Genomic DNA, 19,075 nt, shown 5'->3' on the forward strand with positions numbered 1-19,075 from the left:
TAGAATTATTCCGAGTTTTAGAGAAACTATATTGAGACAATTTTGTTCTGTTATCATCCATTCCTCTTCATTTTCTGCCTGCACCCTACAGCACTGAATACTGAAAGTATGGCTACCAGCTGCTGCCCCACAGAATTAAAGCTTAATTTAAAGTGGCTTCAGTATTGGTACCTGCTTTTAAATGCAATCTCATTTCCTACCTGGTATAATCAGCGTTCTGGGACAAGTTCCTATTGCTTGTCTCCTTTATAAAACACACAGGTGACAGACAGGGTGGGTTAAATAATAATGACATTTCAAAAGGAGTTCAATGCTAATATTAACAGAGTGGCATGGAGAAGGACTTCTAAATTTGATTCAAGTTTTTTTTCCTTCTTCTTCTGTCTGCAAAGCATTTTTTCTCCAAAGGCTGACATCAAAGTTTCCTGTCAGAAAGTCTTTGGGCGGGGGTGTGCTAGAGAATGGAGGAAGAAGAAAGGCTAAGAGAGGGAGCCTCTGTTATCACATTAATTATTGCTTCACTCAGAGCCAGAGAACACCACACAACAGAGTGACTGCTGGAAGTTTTTAAAAAACAGAAAACCAAAACAAAAAAGCATTCAGTTTTCTAGTGTATAGCAGTGTCTGCTGTTAAAAATAAACTTAAGTTAAATATATTGGTGCAGTGTTGTGCTATGAGCTGTGATCTGATCCAACAATGTTTGAACTCAGAACAGCTGAGAGAGCTGAATGAGGGAAACGCATACACACTCATTTCAATTTTCCCCTCTGAGCTACTCACCTTTCATCCTCCATGTGATACCCCAGGTGCCAGAACACGCCCCGGCTAAAAATGAACATTAAAACGGAGTGAAAACACATTTGATCTCTTACTGATTTAGACACAGGAGGAAACAATGGGAGGATGAGAGGAACAAAATGAGTCCCATGCGGCGGAAGACAGATCCCAGTCCTGACAGCGGTCGTCATGGTGCAGCTACAGGACCAGGGCTGCAGCTCTTTCCATCGCATTAAATTGATACAGATTGTTCATCTGTTCCTCCACCTCAGACATCTGAATGTAAGCTCAAACAAATATAGCGGCATGACTTTGCATGCAGTATGTTGTGAGCTCACATTTGAACCCACAGTCACCAACGTGACAATGTTTTTCACTATACCCAACTGCTTATCTGCATTTGTGATTAAAATACTTTTATAATAAGCTCAATCTAGAATAAAGGATACAATCAGACCTTTTTAAAGTCTGTCACTGACTTTGAGGCTCTGGTAGCCTGACCCAAGTCTTCAGATAACTGTTTTTTTTAATATATTGTAGAAATGTTATTGTAGACATGTTAAGAAATGGATTTGCTCATCCCTTAACAGCCTGAGGATTACATGTATATATGAATACCTGACAAATTAATTAAGGCATACAGGAAGAACTTATGTCTTTGGTTCTTTGATTCATCTCTGTTTACACTAACATTACAAGAAATCAAGAAATACATTTAGAAATGTATTAATGCTTTGCTAAACACAAAAAGTATTGTTCATATTTCAAATGTTTGCTTTTTGCTGCAAGGCTTTTCCATTTTTGGAAGAGACTTTAGGGCATGTCATGTTAGGAGTGCAGGGGTATTGGTAGATATTTAAAATTCAGAGACGGATTCATTTTATTTCACAGTTTCAGAGTTATTGTGCATTTTGGCTCATGTTTTCCATTATGATTGAAATCAATACCACCTGCATTTTTCCTTTGATAGCCACATTTACTTCCATTTGACACGTAGCTGAATAAAAAAAAAAAAAAAGAATAAAAAAAAATGATATTAATAATAATTATATATTCCAGTCTGGGACCAGTTTTCTTCCAAACTGAAGCAAGTCAATTACTTATTGAATAACTGATTCAGAACTGGATCCTGAAATGAGCTGAGATCTGAAATCATAGCAGCAGAGAGGAGAGTGGCTCATTGCTGCCATCTACTGCTGCAATGATAAACCACCATTAACCACAAAGTGAGAACAAGGTCCAAACCAACTCTTAATAATATAGGTATATATTTATTCATACGTACATATTCATTTATAATCGGTTAATTGTAAAAAAAAAAAAAAAAAGAAAAAAAAAGGAAAAAAAAAGAAAAAAAGAGATTTACAGTAATTTAACTACAGTCATTGTCAAAACTTTTTTTTGTTTAAATATCTCAGGTGCCAATCTACCCTGAACACACACTTGTAAGTTCACCTGTTGCCCTCTGCCTCTATCCTTATCCACAACCTTACTCCAGTGTTTAGGATCAAACAAACGGACCCAGAGCGTAACAGCTCGACTTCTGTGTAAACTGGTGGAAGATCTGACACATGCACACACACACACACACACACACACACACACACACACACACACGGTGTTTTGATACTGTAAGGAAAAAAAAAAAAGTCTGGTGTTTTGCTGTGTAGAGCCTGTAGTGTATTTCTGTACCATGAAAAAACAGAAGAAAAAAAACTGATGACAAGTCATTTCTTTTGTACATATATAAATCCTTCAGGAGCAAGGTGAGTACTATTAGTTGTAGTCCATGTTGTCGGCATGCGTTTATGACTCAGCCGGTGCGCGACGAGGGCAAGCAGGTTTGACATCCCAGCTCACAGACTAAATTCCCTGACTTTCTTTTTCCTTGAGTTAACTGTCTTAAAACCAGAGCACAGCGACAGAGTGCATTACATTTCTCCACCATTTTGACTCTTGGTTCTTCTCTAATCCCCCATAAACCCCCATTCAAACAAAACAGATCAGACTGGATTACACTGGATTCATCTCTGCTTGTATTATCCTGCTTGTCATAGCTGTCAAATTGCACGCACGCAGACACACCGAACAGAATAGTCATTCTGCGTTTTGCATGATAGATGCCTGTTGCAGAACACATCAAAACCAAAACACAGGGACATTTGCAGGTAATCAAAATTTTGCAGTGGGTTTTCCTGTTTTTGTTGTATTGAACCATTTGGATAGGTGCATTATGGGACAGATCCCATTTGGAACAGCAAGGCATAAAAATGAAGGAGAGAAAAGCACACTTAATGGGGGGGAAAAAGAAAATCTTTCCGTCCTTCTCCTTGATGGAAACATTCAATAAGCAGACCGTACGTCATACATACACGTCATTGTGACCGTTAACCCTATTTATAATAATAAAAAAAAAAAAAAAAAAAAAATCTGACTCACATTTAACATTTCGAACAATTGCACTGGTGCGAACACTTCTCCTGGACAAAGACTACACTCTGGACATTAACTAACAATAAACTCCAGATAAAAACAAACCCCGTCAGATCAAAACTAAGGACTGGAAGAGGGCTCAAACTCAACTTGGAGACACTGAACTTGTGACTTCAAACACAAACAGGCAGAATCCAAACCACAGCAAAACAGAAATACAAAGAAAGCTCCAGAGGAAAATCGTGTAGAGGAGAAAGCAGTAAAAGACACATTTATAAAATGAAAAGGGAACGGAAGATAATGAATGAAGCCGGTGCAAGTGTAGGACAAGATAATCCATAAGAAAAGGCGCCAATACTTTAAAGGGCAGGGGAGGGGGCTGAAGTCCATTATAGCCCTCTTTTGTGACAAAAATCATTCCATTATATCTGTCAGCAGGCCAGAGCTGTGCGCTCAAGATTCAGTCAACTTCCTCCACCAGTCTGATCTGGTTGTAACCTCCTGCAGCATCACTGGTCCCAGACAGACAGACGGAGGAGGTCACAGGTGGCAGGGTGCAGCACACTATCACTCAGTCCCCTGCAAGGCCTCATAGAAGTTGAGGAGTCACAGATGCCACTCCAACATCAAGCACGTCCTTTCGCCACTGCGTGGGGTTCACCAGTTCCTCGTCATCGGAACCATCAAGGACTCGAAAACAAGATCGACTTAATGAAATCAAACTAACTGAAAATAGCTTTACTTTGATTGTTTTCAGTTGGCTTTTTCTTTCCATTGTCCTGGTCTGACACCATGAATTAATGCAGTCGGACCTTTTTTGTTGACAAAAAGAGGGAAAAAAAAAGTATCTTTTTAACGTCTTCTTTCGTTGACATGAGCCTTCACATGCCAGCATCAGTTTGTCTCACTCCATATCGAGTACTGGGTCATTTTTTTTTACTCTCCAAAAGCTCCAGCACATATTCTCACGCACATCTGCACGTAAACAAGCATGCTCGAGAATCCTCAGAAAGACCCATCAACGGTAATCTCTGCCCCGTCTCATATCATCATGTTGCTGTTTATCTGGCTTCAACTCTCTGACTCCCGCAGTCCTCACGTATTTACATTGAGATATAAAAAACTAGAGGTGTTACATGCAACATTTGGCATCTTCTCAAATCCCCACTTGTAAGCCTTAATTGTCCATTTTTAGAAAAATATTAAACTTTGTCTTCTTTTTTTTTCCTCTGCACTATATTGAAGCTTCTGATTGTAACAGAGAGAGACAGAGAGAGGTGAGGGCATATTCGCTGCAAGCGCAGTGTATGCGTTAATTGAGGAATTTTTTTTTTCTTTATGTGTTTGTGTGTGTTGTTAGTTGTTAGTAGTCTTCAATTTTGAGATGCCGGTTTTGTAAAGTGTCTCATCATTGCTTTACTGTAAGTGCAAATAGCTGCAAGTATTCTTAATAAAATAACATAAAAAAATCAAAGTTTCTGCTGCATTCTTGTGGGGATGTTGGCAGTTAGGTGGCTACATCGCTGCCCCTCTTTTGAAATAAACAGCCTGTAGAACCAAGCGAACACTGGTCGTACTCAAGTGCAGTTCCTGTCTAGAGGTAGCTGTTGAGTTGACCTTTAAACACTAAGGGAATTGTGTTTGGGAGTTTGAGTGGGATCTTTCAGCCATGTTTAAAAGCTCAAAGTGCATAATAAGTAAAAAGTCGTAATGGTTTTCAGTTTGAAGAGCCGAACTCATCCGTGAGGATTTTTTTTGTACTTCATTTGATGGCGAGTTAAATCCCTTAATGGTGATTACATTTTTTAAAACATAAACTTCTTTGTAATACTGGTGTGTCCACTGAACACAGCCCAGGAAAGTCCCGACAGTCCTCCAAAAGTTAATCTGTGTAAATGCGTCTCTTCACTTGAGCTTGTATTAAAGCCTATTGTATATGTTCTGTTTGTGTGCAGTGGTAAGATTTAAGAACGTTTTGGGGAAAGTTACCCAAGACCCTGTAGTGTTGTTTGGCTCTCTCCCTCTCTCTGCAGCTCCAAAAGGGGGACACACCAGCATGTAGTCTGTGACAAGGGGCCAGGAGTGGCAGGGGGGAGCAGGTCAGGGGTCAAATGACTGGCTGCAGGGAGCATGTACGAGGGACACAGGGAGAGGGAAGAGGGGGCTGTTCGCTTTACATCATAGCAGGACACAGCAGCGGCAAAACCTCTGACGGCTGCCCCCGACTGAGGGGGGTGGAGTGACAGGAGCGAAGTATGCATGCACTTTGATGTTAGGCAGATGAGTCTGTAGTAAAAAAACAAACAAACAAACAAACGAGAGAGAAACAGATGGAAATGCGTTAATCCCTCGTACAAATATGTGGAAAGCTGTTCTGGGACATTTATTATTCCAGTAGCTATAGCTTTGCTGCAAACCTCAAGTTTATTTTTGTTTCAGTAACCAAAAACGATATCACTGTCAAAAAGCCTGACTGTGTCGACAGCAGTTATGTCTGATTTTCATTCAAATTCAAAAACTAACATAGGATTCAGTGATGACAAGTCTGACTTGATCTGGACAGAGTGTTCACTCACTGCTGTCAAGGAGACAGTTTGTTTTTCACAGCTTAAGTTTTGATTCATCACTTCATGTGGGTGGATCGATGACTCAGACATCAGAGTTTCATTTGGACAAAATGCATGAATCTGTGTTGTCTGATTCCACCCTCTGCATTACATCTATACTTAGAGAGCACCAGTCTAACCTCCTACATCAATAGTGATAGTAGTTTGCATTTTCAGCATTCTTCTGTAAAAGGACATTACAACAATGTGAGGCACAAATGGCTTGACTGACAAAGCAACTCTAAGAATGCAATACCTTTGTGTTAGTGTTTGTGCTCTTGCTACACAGCATTGTTTACAAAGGTAAACAACTAAACATCCATAGTGGTTTCACACAAGAACTCTGGACAATGTCGGGAGAATCAAGTCCAGACATTGTCTTTAGTTGTCCTTTTCCTTATACATTACACATGACAGGAGTTGTCTGTTTTTCTTGTTACCACTACTTGGTATGTGGTCATGTGAAATTTTTTTTTTTTTTTTTTTTTTTTTTTTTTTAAAATAGGACTCTATGCAATCCTGTAAAAAAAAAACTACACACCCACCCCATGATTCAATAAATTGTTGAACCATCTTTAGCAGCAATAAACTGCTAAAGATCAGTTGTTTTCAAGATGACTTTATTCATCTCTAACATTGCTGAGGAGGAATGTTGGAGGAGGAATGTCCCACCCTTCTTTGCAACACTGCCTTTTTTTTTTTTCCTTCTTAAATGCACAGCTCGCTTAAAGTACGGCCACAGCATTTCAGTCAGGTTTACGTCTGGACTTTGGCTATGCCTTTGCAACACCTTGATTCTTTTCTTTTTCAGCCATTCTGTTGTAGACTTGCTGCTGTGCTTGGGATCGTTGTCCTGCTACATGACCCAGTTTCAGCTCAGAGTTAGCTGTTGGACAGATGGCCTCACATTTGAGAGGAGTTCATGGTCAACTCAATGGCTGCAAGGTGCCCAGATCCTGTGGCTGCAAAATGTTTAAAAGTTACATTTTCTTTTAAAGGCAATTGGTATGAGGTGTGCTAATATGCAGTACTTTGTTTCCACCATACATGCTCACGTTGATCTTATCTGAAATTCTTCCAGATGCCTTGTGATTTATTCAGATGCAAATCTGCAAACCTAAGCCGTGCTGCCTATTTTTAGAGAGAAAAGGCTTTCTACTGGCAAACCTTCCAAACAATCCATGTCTGTTCAGTGTTTTTTTATTTCTGCCCAATTGTCCTGTCATGAACATTTAAAATGCTTACTGAGACCTGCAGTGTCTGAGATCTAGTGCTGGGGTTTTCTTTGCATCGTGTGATCTTAGTGAAAATTGACTGGAACGTCCACTCCTGGAAAGACCATGAAACATCACTATGAACCCCACTATGAAACATCTGCTTTCATAGTGGGGGTCACATTTGCTGATGATCAGTTAATCAAGTGTATTTGATTAGCAGAACCCAGCTGCTACTTACTCAAGAAGAAGCAGTAAGGATGTATTTAGTTTTTTTTTTTTTTTTCCCCCCCACACAGGGCTGCTTACAGTCCTATAAAAATTGTTTTTTTTCACAAGCGTGGTAAGATTTATTCAGTATAGGGTCAAAAAGAAACTGAATACCTTTTACATCAGCAGTACAGTTCGTGTTTACCATACATTCTGCAACTGAACAAGCACTTAGTCATTACTCGTAGCCCACACAACTCACCCTTAGTCTCTTAATACCAGCGCGAGTGATCTGCTGGCAGTCATAGAGCTCGATGCGATCCAGACTATGGCAACTCTTCAGGTGCTCCAGTGAGGCATCTGTGATCAGGGGGCAGTTGTCCAGCTCTATCACCTCCAGACGGTCGTGAGCACAGGGGCCACTGCCGAGGTGTCTGATGCCATCATCAGTAATCAGCTCACAGTGGGACAGACTCTGCAGGAACATTGTGTTGCCAATACAGATGCTCTATTACTAAACTGTCTATGAAAACAGCCATGCCATTATGCTTGAAAATGCTGCAGGAGCAAAATATGTTTGAGTGGCAAGCACACACTTACCAGGACTTGCAAACGGGGGCAGTGGATAGATAACTGGATGAGTGTTCCATCTGTGATCTGATGCAAAAGTGAAAGGAACACAATTCTCTTAAGCGAAGAAAAGGAGAAAACAGTTCAACCATTATATACCATATTGTTTATTTACCTGCACACATTCTTCTAAATCCATCTTCTCAAGCTCGTGACAATTCTATAGAGAGAAATAACAGAGAAGAAGAAAGATTGCATAATCACTATGGATTTATGCATTTTAAAAGATTCTGTTGGATCCAAAGTTCTGCTTGCCATTTATCTGCAATGCAACCAGGAGGCAGACACCACACTCACCCTTGCTAATGTAGTGAAGCCCACGTCTGTAAGCTGAGAGCAGCGAGCCACTTCTAATATTCTAAAAGGAGGAACACAATGAAGAGTTATACAGTTGAAGGATCACTTAAGAGTCCAAAATTTTGAGTTCTTTCACACTTAAAAGGTAACTGGCTCTACAGTCACAGGCCTCAAGATATCTGTACTGCAGACAGGTCAGTGTAATTTCTTTTATTTTCATTCCATTACCTCAATCCTCCAATCTTTAAGCTTAAAATGAGAATTCAGGTCTTTCTTTTTGGAATTTGAAAGCATAAGAACAGCCTCCCAAACATCAGGCAGCCAGGATAAATATTGTCAAACAATTTGAAAACACTCTTGAAACAAAGATTAGTTGGATTTTTATATAAAACAAACTAAATATTTAGCAGCTTCTCGCAAAACTCAGAACAAAGTTTGATGTGTAGGTGTGTGAAGTCACCTGAGGCGGGGGCAGTTCTGTCCCAGAGCATGCAAGATGGCATCTGTGATGTTGCCACAACCTGACACACACAGAGACTGCAGGCGGTGACAACCCCGGCAAATTGTGATGAGGCCCTCATCTGTGATCTGCTGCTCACAGAAAGACACAGTACGTGTTTGTGTATGAGGGAAGTGAATCAAATCAACATCCACTGTGAAATGTAAAAACATGCCTTCTCTGTGCAGTGCTCTCTGGTAGATGCGCAAAAGCAAACAGTGGACAACCCTGTGTCCAAAAACAGTTATACAAACTATAACGAAAAACAGAATAATATCAGTGTCACCTTCATATTAATATGAAAGCATCACTTTCTTTGGGCTGCTCTTTATTTACCCAAACAGTTTGTATTTCACCTAGTTCTGTTTTTTTTGTTAAATTACCCTCTTTTCCATTTAAGCATTTCCCCACCACAACCGTCAAGAAATATTTGATGAAATTCATAAAGAGCATACATTTTTAAAAATGAGTTTTAACAATTGATATGGTGTCTTTCTACTACTGTTGATATTGTTGTAAAATGATTAAATGTAACACATTTGAGTTTTTTTATTTTTTTTTAGGTGCTGTTTTAGAAAACTCATAAGATACATGTTAATAACAGGTGAAAGAAAGCTTCCCCATAAAAAGAAAAGAAAAAGAAAACAAAAATACTACAAAGCGGACGGCAACAAAAAGAAGGCTATAGTGAAACGATGACAAAAATCAAAGACGAGATATGAGACGAGAAAGAGATGCAGAGGGGGACTAACTGGATTGTGTGAGCAGGCTTTATGGTCTGGATGTCCGTGTTCTGTGTTTCTTCTACTCTTGTTAAATGTACTTACTGAGCATGTCTGCAAGTTCAATGTGACCAATTCTGGACAGTGAGCTCCGATATGCTTTAGGGCCTCGTCTTCTAGCTGTGGAAAAGATAAGCATTGGGAAAGAAAATTGACATCTCAATAAGGAATTTCATAAGAAAAAAAGTCAAAATCAGTGCAGACTGTTCTTTTTATTTTATTTATTTATTGTTTATTTTAATCCAATGTCTGTCCCTGATGGTATGCTTTGTTGCACGGGAAATTATTTCTTTTATGCGTGCAGTTGCCGCTTTTTCTTGCAATAAATTCACTACAGTGTTGACCGATAGAAAACAGAGCACCTATGAAGTCACTACTTTGAAACTGAAAGGATATATAAAAAAAAAAAAAAAAAAAAAAATTCTAATATGTTCAATAAAACGTTACACAGAATGAAATTGCCAGCAACTTATTATAACATAATCACATGTGTACCTGGGTGCAGCCCTTGAGGAATAGACATTTGAGACCAGGGCAGGAGCGCACCAGGGCCTGGATGCCATCCTTCGTGACTTGATCACACCAGGAAATGTTCAGCTGCTCCAGCAAAGGACAACCCTCACTGAGAATAGAACAAAGAAAAGGGTGAGCAGTGGAAACTTGCAAATGATGAAAGGTGCAATGACAATTAGGGGAAATGTTAAATGCATAACAAAATTGAAATGTTCTCACATTATTCGTATCTCTTCTGTGACTTGTGTAGGTTTAAAAAGAAAAAATGAATCATAGCCAACAAGTGGTACATAGGACTGAAGGGGACTTATTAAGCTAATTTCCAGCTTCATATATTTATTCCGGAAATCAGCTAAATGGTCATGTTAATAGAAGGCATTCACCACTGTAATATTATGTTTGAGAGGGGAAAAAAAGAACAGACATAACAGGTTCACTTTGATATATGTGCTTTAAATTTAGTGGAAAAACAGTATATCAAAATAACAACTGGGCATACCTGAGAGCTTTGAGTGAAAGGTTGGTGATGGAGGTACACGAGGCGAGGTCCAGGTGCTTTAGCTTTGGACAAAACTTACTGAGGCTATTACACGTGCTGCAGAAGAACAATACAGTGATAAAAGTGTATTACGATACATTAGATACATTAACCGCACTGCTGCATGGACTGTTACTATACCTGTCTGTGATCTTGGTGCAACCGTTCAGATTAAGCACCTCAATGTTCCTGCAGTTCTGTGAGAAAGTCCTAAAGAGAGAGAGAGAGAGAAAAAAAGAAACACTTATATCAGTGATATCAGTCATTCTGCAATTCTCTCATTGTCTCCCCTCAGGGTCTGCACTAGTAGGAGAATTTCAATCAGGCGAGGTCCTCAATAAACTCACCTCAGGGCACTGTCACCCACACCCAGGCAACCCCGCAGGCTCAGCTTCCTAAGGAATCCCCCACATCGCTTTGAAATATTCTCCACCACCCGACCCTGCAACAAAAACAACACACTCTTTCTGCTGTATTTGTTTCTACAGCACCTTTAAAGTACTGAGTATAAAGTGACATATAAGCTGCGTTCATAAAGTTCACAGACTCCACCTAAAACAAACAAAGATGACACACATGGTTTATATTTGGCTCATTTACCCTTCAAGATCAACTTCTCTTGCACTAGAAAGCCTCCAAAGTCCCAGCCATTTTTACATTGGTCTCTTAGAGTTCATCGCAGGTCACGTTCGTATAAACCGCATATCTGCGATTTCTCCGTGGATCTCAAAACTGACACAGCATTAATGTGTTCTGGTGGTTAGAAATTGTTCTGCGACTCACAGACCATGGCTGCTTATAAGGGGAGTACAACCAGGGGCATACTGGTCATTATTTATTTATTCATTTATTATTTTTACACATTGATGGGGTTGAGAATTCATCTTGCAGAGTTAGACTGTCAAAGTGGAGTTCTACTATTCCCCAGAGCTTTTCTATGGAGGACATAGATGCAATGCAGTTTTACACCATACCTAAACAGTTTTCACCCACAACCCATCCTGCTCATCAAATTAGTCTCTGACTTCATCATCTTCTTCACAATTAAAACTATGCTGATACTGGGATGGGCTCAAACCTAGGGCTATAGATGGTTATTGATACACCCAAGGAGATCCAAACAAACTGCAAGCTGAAGATCCAAATGAAGGTGATAAAAGTGGAACTTCCAGGCAGGGTCCAAAAAATAGCAACTGCACTTTAAGGGGCACAGTTCTGCCTAAGAAGACTACCATGAAGGGTAGATGGGTCAAATTTGAAGCATGATTGTTTTTTTAATAGTTGGAGTTGCAAACATTTATTATTGCATCTGTTAATAATAAGATATAAAGAAATTAACCAACTTCAATGTCCCTCTGAAAGTCAAAGAGGTCGATTCGTTGCCAGTTGCTGCCATCCAAGGCCAGAACATTCCAGGACTAAAAACAGGGTGTGGAGGGGAGTGGACAGAAAGTCTGAGCTATTTAGCATGCACACGCAGAACACATACTATAACTGAGACCACATACGCACACCTTGTGAACACAGACTCACCCGTGAGACCTGGGCACAGCGACAGAGTGTCACCACATCCAGAAAGGAGAAGATTCTAGAAGACAGACAGGGACGGTTTAGAGACCATGATTCCCCGCTGCCAGAAGCTTCCTCTTTACTGCCCTCAACGCAACCCTGTGTGTGCTTCCCCTAACAGCAGAGTGGTGTTGACTAAATCAGCTAATATTGCTTTTACTGTCATCAAAATACATATTTCCCTGCTTGCAGAACAGATATGTTTTCTTAAAGTGAGGTCTTGACGGGGAAGGCATTTTTTCCTAAGGAATAGAGTTGGATACCGATTAGAGGATCCTACAATGCAGCAAAAACCTGAATTGGGGTTGAAGCAGGGATGCAGTGAGTTGCAGCAGTCTGCCAGCCTCACAAATCACGGCACTGCACCAGGCCAAGCAGCACAGAGTCAGCAGCCGCAACACAGACAGCTTGGTTGGCAAGGCCGAGGTTTGAGTTATGGCCTTCATTTTGTGTTTGCTAAGAGGCTTGTGAGCCCCCCCCCTTTTTTTTCTCTCAAATCAATTTAAAAGTTTTATAACCATGAGCATCTGTTTGTAATTATGCTTTTAGCACTGGTTGAGCAGTGGGTGTGTAGAGCCAAGAGAAATTGGCATCCTAGTGTTTGGAATCTTTGTTTAAAAAGGGCAAGTGAACATAAACGATATGATTGTGAGACGCACAATATTTGCGTGTGTTAGGGTTACACACAGAGGATGGAGGTGCTGCCTTTGAGTATGATTTTGTGCTATAGTAAAGTCATGAATGTGACTGGAAATTTCAACATGCAAATTTTGCTTTCCTCAAAAAACAAACAAACAAAAAAAACTGCAAGCAAGTGCATCAAAATGTCACTCACCTTAGCAACAGCTCTTTAGGCAACTTCTTATTGATGACTGCTTCATCACTATTTGTGAACATCTGAAAGGGTGGAGAAGATAATATCAGTCCTGGCAGCCTATTACAAAGTGGCCGGGGCCCCTTTCATCCCCTCTCCTCACCCAAGGACGGCCCCAACACATAAGCAAGGATAAAATCTCATCAGCTGAGATGGATTCAATGTCAATTCCCAGAAAACACGAAGGGTGACAGAAGATAAAGCCACACAGGCCACAGCAAGATGGGACTGTCAACTACAAGGCTGCAATGGCCTATGCTTTCATGTTATCTTTCCTGCGTGCATATTCCGCCTTAGTATACGTGCTATTGAGTAAGACCCAGTGTTTAAAACAAGAAGTACTGAAACTTTAAACTGGAATTGGTTACAGTACCATATATCTTTTGTGACTCTAAGACAAATAATTCCAGCTTCAGTAAACGGCTAATGGGTTTCCACACAAATAACTGCATGCTGTGTGAGCACAAATTTGAGTCTAATCCACAGAAAAAAAGTCACAGTAAACAAAGAGACAATAAATTTGCATTTATTGAGTCCCGGCTACACACACCCTTCTTACTGAGGAATTTAGGGTTCCCATAATTTGTGGGAAATGATACTGTGCTAAATCACTGAATGCAAGATGTTGAGACAATGGTCCTTGGAAGCACGTACTCAATCACAACAGGATGAACGAAGCAACATCTGGCTCAATCAATTTTTCTCCAAAGATTCAGAAAAAAAAAAAGTTTATACCACGGGCGGATCTGGCGTGTAAATAAAATGTGACGGAAGGCACATGTTAATTACATGAGGTAAAAGATTTATGACAAGATCAACAAGGTGTTTGTCAATTCTTATTTGCACTTCTTGAAAGAAACAAATACCACCAATTTCAAAAAGAAAGATTTATTTACCCAGTTTTAACAAAGGGAATGATTTAAAGGTCCCAGCAGAGTTCTATTTTGATTATTGGTGTTTATCCTGAAGCCACACAATAGCTTCAGATTTTGAGGGACGTGCACATAAACCCATTCATCAACTTACAAAAACAGACTGACATGTCTGCCAGATGAAATTGAGGCCTGGATCTTTACGAAACACACAAGCGCGCACACACAAATAAGGCATCTCGGGGTCAAAGCTGTACTTCTGATAAAAACAAACTCTCTCTCAAGCTGCACGCACACTCACAGCTGTGTGCGGGGGCTGCCTGCCAGCGCAGACGTGTAAAATTTTGAGGGAGTAAGAAGGGACAGACATTTGCTGTTTGGATTTGGGGCAAATTGACTCTGACAGCACGCCTTCCAGAGCGTTTCTTTCTGGCCAAATAATCCAGGGCCGTTTCAAAAGAAGCAGATGTGCGTGGTCAACAGCCATACACAGTACCCTTTTGTAATCTAACATAAAATGATGCTGTATGAATGTGAGCATTACGTTTTCTCCACTGCTCCGCTATAAACAGTAATGCAGGGGGTTAAAAAAAACAAAAACAAGCTGGGTGTTCTGTAGTTTGTAGTAAACTACTGCAAAGGCAAAAGGGTAATTTTATTTTTAGGAAATCTGTAAATGTTCCTTCCTGCCAATAAATAATTAAATTCTGGTTGTTTGATTGAAAGGAGGGGCTTATATTTGAGTTTTAGGTTATTATTGCATACATGCACAGATTGAATTAGGCACAACTAAATATGGTGAAGTCTAGGAACCCGTTTAAGGTTAGAAATTTAAACCAGTTTAAACCTCCAAAACAGTTGTTTACATATTCTTTCTAATTAGTGAATACAATGAGTGGCCATTTAAGTATCTATTTTTCCAGTCTGTTGGGTGGTCTTTTGTTAACAGAATAAAAGTACAACAGCTTAGTGCTTGCAGCAGAGCTGTGTATTTAATACAACTTCCTTCCCTGCCTTTCAAAGTAAAACACTCACTGGCAGACTGCATTTTTGGTTTCAAGCTTCTTATAACTAACCACCAAAACCTAAAAGCTACTGAGCATACCATTTGTTAAATTTGCTTGGAATTAAAATCCTAGGTTAGCGAACAACAAAGGCTTTGTTTAGCTCATATCATAAATTAAGCCCAACTGATAGATTACTTGGCCAATATCATCAACTGACAGTGGCAGACTCTGTCGATCCCTGCCACAGTGTGACCACACTCCTATCGCCAATTTAGAATGACCAATTAACCCAACTTCTATTTCTCTGAACTGCAGTATCTGTGAGCAACGGGGGGAAACGAGCAAATTCCACACAGAACCCAGGGCCTTCTCACTTTGAGATGACAGTGCTAAATGTTGCACCACCACAAACCACTTAAAAAAAAAAAAAAAAAAAAAACACAACACACAACAGCTGTAATTTACAAATCTTCACATTGTTTGTCCAGCTGAGCAGCTTCATTGTTTAAAACAGTCTTGATCCTTTTTGCAGAATCCCAGCCCCTCCTCATTCCCAAGGGGTCAAATACTGCAGATATGTCAACAGCTAGAGTCTCACAGAGATACATTAGGTGTCCTTTGGCACTGGCATGAGGTTATAGGAACAAATATGACACATCATGCTTGCCACATATAAAGGGTTGTTGATCTGAAAATATTTTACTTGTTATATATTCTATTTATAAGTATTTGGTAAATATTTAAAACTATACTTACTTTTCTTTAACATATGCATGTATATTTCAGTTTAGTCTTTACCTTATCAAGATATCAGGTTTATTTTAGCTACATATTCCCATTTCTGTTACATTGACTTTAGTTTTTTAACTGTTGTAACTGAATTTCCCCAAATCCTGGCTAAATAATTACATCGCATCTTATCTTAGTGGACTTCTTCACATAGTGGGAAAGAACAAACAGGACACAAACTGCAGTCTTCTGGATGACAAACATGTAACTTTTAGCCTCCCATTTTGGACTCAGTTTGTCACTCAGCATCTAATATTTTCATGATTGGCATTGGGTACTTGAAACACCAAAGTACAACTTGTGTGTTCAATGGGATCTGATGGAACAGTAGTAGCTGATGCCCCCAACTGATCATATCACAGCTAATCATTTGCTGGTGCAAAGTCCAGCGGCATCTTCACTTTAAGTTATTACCTAGTGTTTTAAATAGACTGCTTAAAAGTTTATAAGCAATGAAAACATCAATTTTCATACTGCTGGTTGATATGTCGATATCCAGATTTTTTACTTCCTAAAAATACCCTCATCAACCCCCAAATCCAATATTGGAGAGACTCTAATACTAATAATAAATAAACCGTATCACATTAGGCTTTTTATTCCAGTGACTGCATTAACTTGTCAAAGACAAAAAGCAGATTTAATTATCGGAGTTTAATCATTTTTATTTCACTGGTAGAGCAAATACAGGATTGGGAAAAATGTATATATTTTTGGCTCCAACGTCTTTTCATTAGCTTCCTGTTAAATCTAGAATCAGGTTTTAAATCTTCCTCATATACAAAATGTAAAATAATTTGGCCCAGTCATAGCTTAAAGACCTCATAGTACATTGTTATGCTAACTAAACATTTTGTTCTTAGACAGCAGGCCTACTTGTGTTTCCTAGAGTTTTTAAAAGTAGAATAGGAAGCAGAGCCTTCAACTATCCAGCTCCTGCAACAGTTATACTGCAACAGTCTCAGCCTGCTGGGTGGCTACCCATGATGCACTGACCATTTCCTCTTCACTCATTTCTTTTCACCCTCCATGTGTTTAATACACCACAACTGCATGTAATTTTTGGTAATTATTAAATTCTGCTTCTCTCTCCCATACTTTGCCTTGTGTGCCATCTCTCTCTGCTCCCACAATTGGTCACAGTGGATGGCTGTCCCTCCCCGAGCATGGTTCTGCTGGAGGTTTCTTTCTGTTAAAATTCAGTGTTTCCTTCCCACTGTTGCCAAGTGCTCCCTCATTGGTGGTCATAATATTGTTGGGGTTTCCTAAAAAATTTGAAGATCTTTACCTTACAATATAAAGTGCCCCGAGGAAACTGTTGCTGTGAATTGGTGGTATAATAGATCAAATTTAATCAAAATTAGTTTATTGGCCTTTTGTCCTTTAGAAATTGAAGTTAAAAAAAAAGTACATAAATTTCTGAACTACACAAAACAACAACACACAAAACCTTAACTACAGAATGGTCGAAAAAATAGAAACACTTTTATCTTGAAGGCAAAACGTCGCAATTTCCGCTTCTCCCCTCTCCTAAATCCAGATACCTTTAAACAGCAGCTCCACCGCAGCTGTCGGGCCAGAAGGTAACGGCCTGAGTCCTCTGAGTCGTCAGCTGTTCACCGTTAAAAATAAATAAAACCACACACAAATCCCACGCTAGCTGGGGATTAAACAACATCAAATGCTCGGGCTATACAGGCCAATGTCAGTGGCCGCATACATTTGTTTGTATACAAGTTCGCACCAAAATATTCAGCTACGCTTGCGCGGCTGCGACACAAAGTTTATGGTAATAGCCTTGCATTGGAAAAAAAAAAAAAACGAACAACAACGACACTGTAGGTAGACAGCGTACATATGGGCATTTTTAGACGAGTATAGGTTATGATGTGTGTTGCACTGTTGTAGCTCGGCACTATTTTCAGATATTTTGTGCTAACACCGGGTGCAGGTAGCAGACTGAGGCCACCACCGCCGCAGCGGCTATAGATATAGCATACATAACAAGGTCTCAAAAGAGAGAAGGGGGAAACTTAACAATCCTGCCTATAAGGATAATTTTAAGCAGCTTCTTTTCAAAGTGAAACACCTAAATCCTCAACTTCTGCTCATTATGTTGACGTGTGCCGAAGCTTTCCTCGGCGTGCTCTGTGTAGCCTCATTGTCTTTGTTTTGACGGCGCAAAGGGAAACGAGGACAACGTTTAAAGAGCACTCAAAATGCCTTGAAAGTGGCTGCGAGCAGCACGTCGGCTTTAGTGGAAAATACCGACGTGCGTCCTCACCACGCCAGGCCTATATGTTGTTTGAATAACACAACAGTGTTTGACCTAATCCCAAACACCGACTGCGGAAGCTGCATCAATAGCCTCCCCATAAGCGCAGTTTTATAATAATTATAGCAACAGTCAACACGCAGGCCCGCATCCTAGCGGTTATATCGGCTATTTTAAATGTGTTTCAGTGACTGTCAGTTGATGGAAATAATTAACTCACCTCAAACCGGCTCCGCGAAACACCATTTACCTCCTTCCCCATGTCGGACGCTGGTAAACCGACTCAATGGATTCGGTGTAGGCGCAGTAAAATGCAGATACGGGCCCTCTCCACGATTATCATGCTACCGTCCTCTCGGTAGCTCCGGTGGTTTGATGTATTTTGACCTGTACCACGAACCACAAAACCTCTAGTTACCGATAAAAACAAATCATATGGATTGCGAGCAGCAGCAAGCCAGCCATAAGCCACTTCTCTTATCAGCTCGATTCGCCCTCACCTCCTCCTCCCCCTATAAGCACAGCTTTCTATCCATCCACACAATAGCCCGACAGGAATGGGGCAGACTAAAATTCAACCGGTACAACCCCTACATCCATAATAAATAAATAACATTAATATGAAAAATAATAAATATAATGACCTTGCTCAGTGCGCACTATTTCTCGCTCGCTGGCTGCTCCTTTAACCAAAGCTCACAGAGGAGCAAATATAAATATCAAAGTGGGGTGTCAACCATTTGCCCGCACACGTAGCATGAATACCTATGGGTTTGGGGCCACATGTTATAATTAAAAAGTTAGATCAGATTCAAAGTTCATACGGACTTTGTGAGAAAACACAGGCTAAAAATTATGTTTCTCGTATAGTATGAAACAAAAACATCTGAAGTGAAGTGCATGTCTGATATGAGTTCTGCCACTTGAAGACCTTTCCACTGTATTAAAAACAGTATTAAAACCAGAATAGAACCTGTGAGTTCGGCCTTTTATTAACTATCAGTAACGGCTAACACTCGTTTTTAGGTTATTCTATCTCATCTTCTGTTATTAAACATTCCAACTTTGTTATTGCAATAGGGAAACGCCACTTCCTCGTTTCTCCTCGGGCACACCCCTCTTCAACAGCGTGTCCAATCAGCATCCAAGGACGGCAGCTCGTAATACTGCGTCATCGTAGAGCGTAAAA

At 40.0% G+C, this 19,075-nt stretch overlaps 1 protein-coding gene across 2 annotated transcripts; it reads right to left on the reverse strand.

The window, feature by feature from the left end:
* Positions 1 to 2,203: 2,203 nt before the first annotated feature.
* fbxl20 (F-box and leucine-rich repeat protein 20) lies at positions 2,204 to 18,628 on the reverse strand. Of its 2 annotated transcripts, none has more exons than XM_003442024.5 (16): positions 18,531 to 18,628; positions 18,107 to 18,273; positions 12,905 to 12,966; positions 12,034 to 12,088; positions 11,844 to 11,918; positions 10,848 to 10,942; positions 10,642 to 10,710; positions 10,462 to 10,557; positions 9,945 to 10,071; positions 9,495 to 9,569; positions 8,629 to 8,759; positions 8,169 to 8,229; positions 7,987 to 8,031; positions 7,842 to 7,898; positions 7,504 to 7,716; positions 2,204 to 5,497 (listed from the first exon to the last, which is right to left on the reverse strand). In XM_003442024.5, the coding sequence occupies exons 2-16, from the start codon at positions 18,146 to 18,148 to the stop codon at positions 5,390 to 5,392; spliced, it is 1,311 nt and encodes a 436-aa protein (XP_003442072.1). In that variant the 5' UTR covers positions 18,149 to 18,273; positions 18,531 to 18,628; the 3' UTR covers positions 2,204 to 5,389. The 2 variants fall into 2 exon arrangements, with proteins under 2 accessions (XP_003442072.1, XP_005468919.1); XM_005468862.4 differs by lacking the exon at positions 18,531 to 18,628 and adding an exon at positions 18,387 to 18,472.
* Positions 18,629 to 19,075: the final 447 nt, after the last annotated feature.

The sequence above is a fragment of the Oreochromis niloticus genome, linkage group LG4, assembly GCF_001858045.2.
Source record: "Oreochromis niloticus isolate F11D_XX linkage group LG4, O_niloticus_UMD_NMBU, whole genome shotgun sequence".
Lineage (NCBI taxonomy): Eukaryota > Metazoa > Chordata > Actinopteri > Cichliformes > Cichlidae > Oreochromis > Oreochromis niloticus.

Excerpts from the sequence above, each read along its gene's own strand:
- fbxl20 (XM_003442024.5), bottom strand. The coding sequence starts at position 18,148 with ATGGGGAAGGAGGTAAATGGTGTTTCGCGGAGCCGGTTTGAG. Across the intron at positions 11,919-12,033 it reads GCTGTGCCCAGGTCTCACGG|TCCTGGAATGTTCTGGCCTT; the intron begins GTGAGTCTGTGT and ends CCCTGTTTTTAG. Across the intron at positions 10,711-10,847 it reads GTGGGTGACAGTGCCCTGAG|GACTTTCTCACAGAACTGCA; the intron begins GTGAGTTTATTG and ends CTCTCTCTTTAG.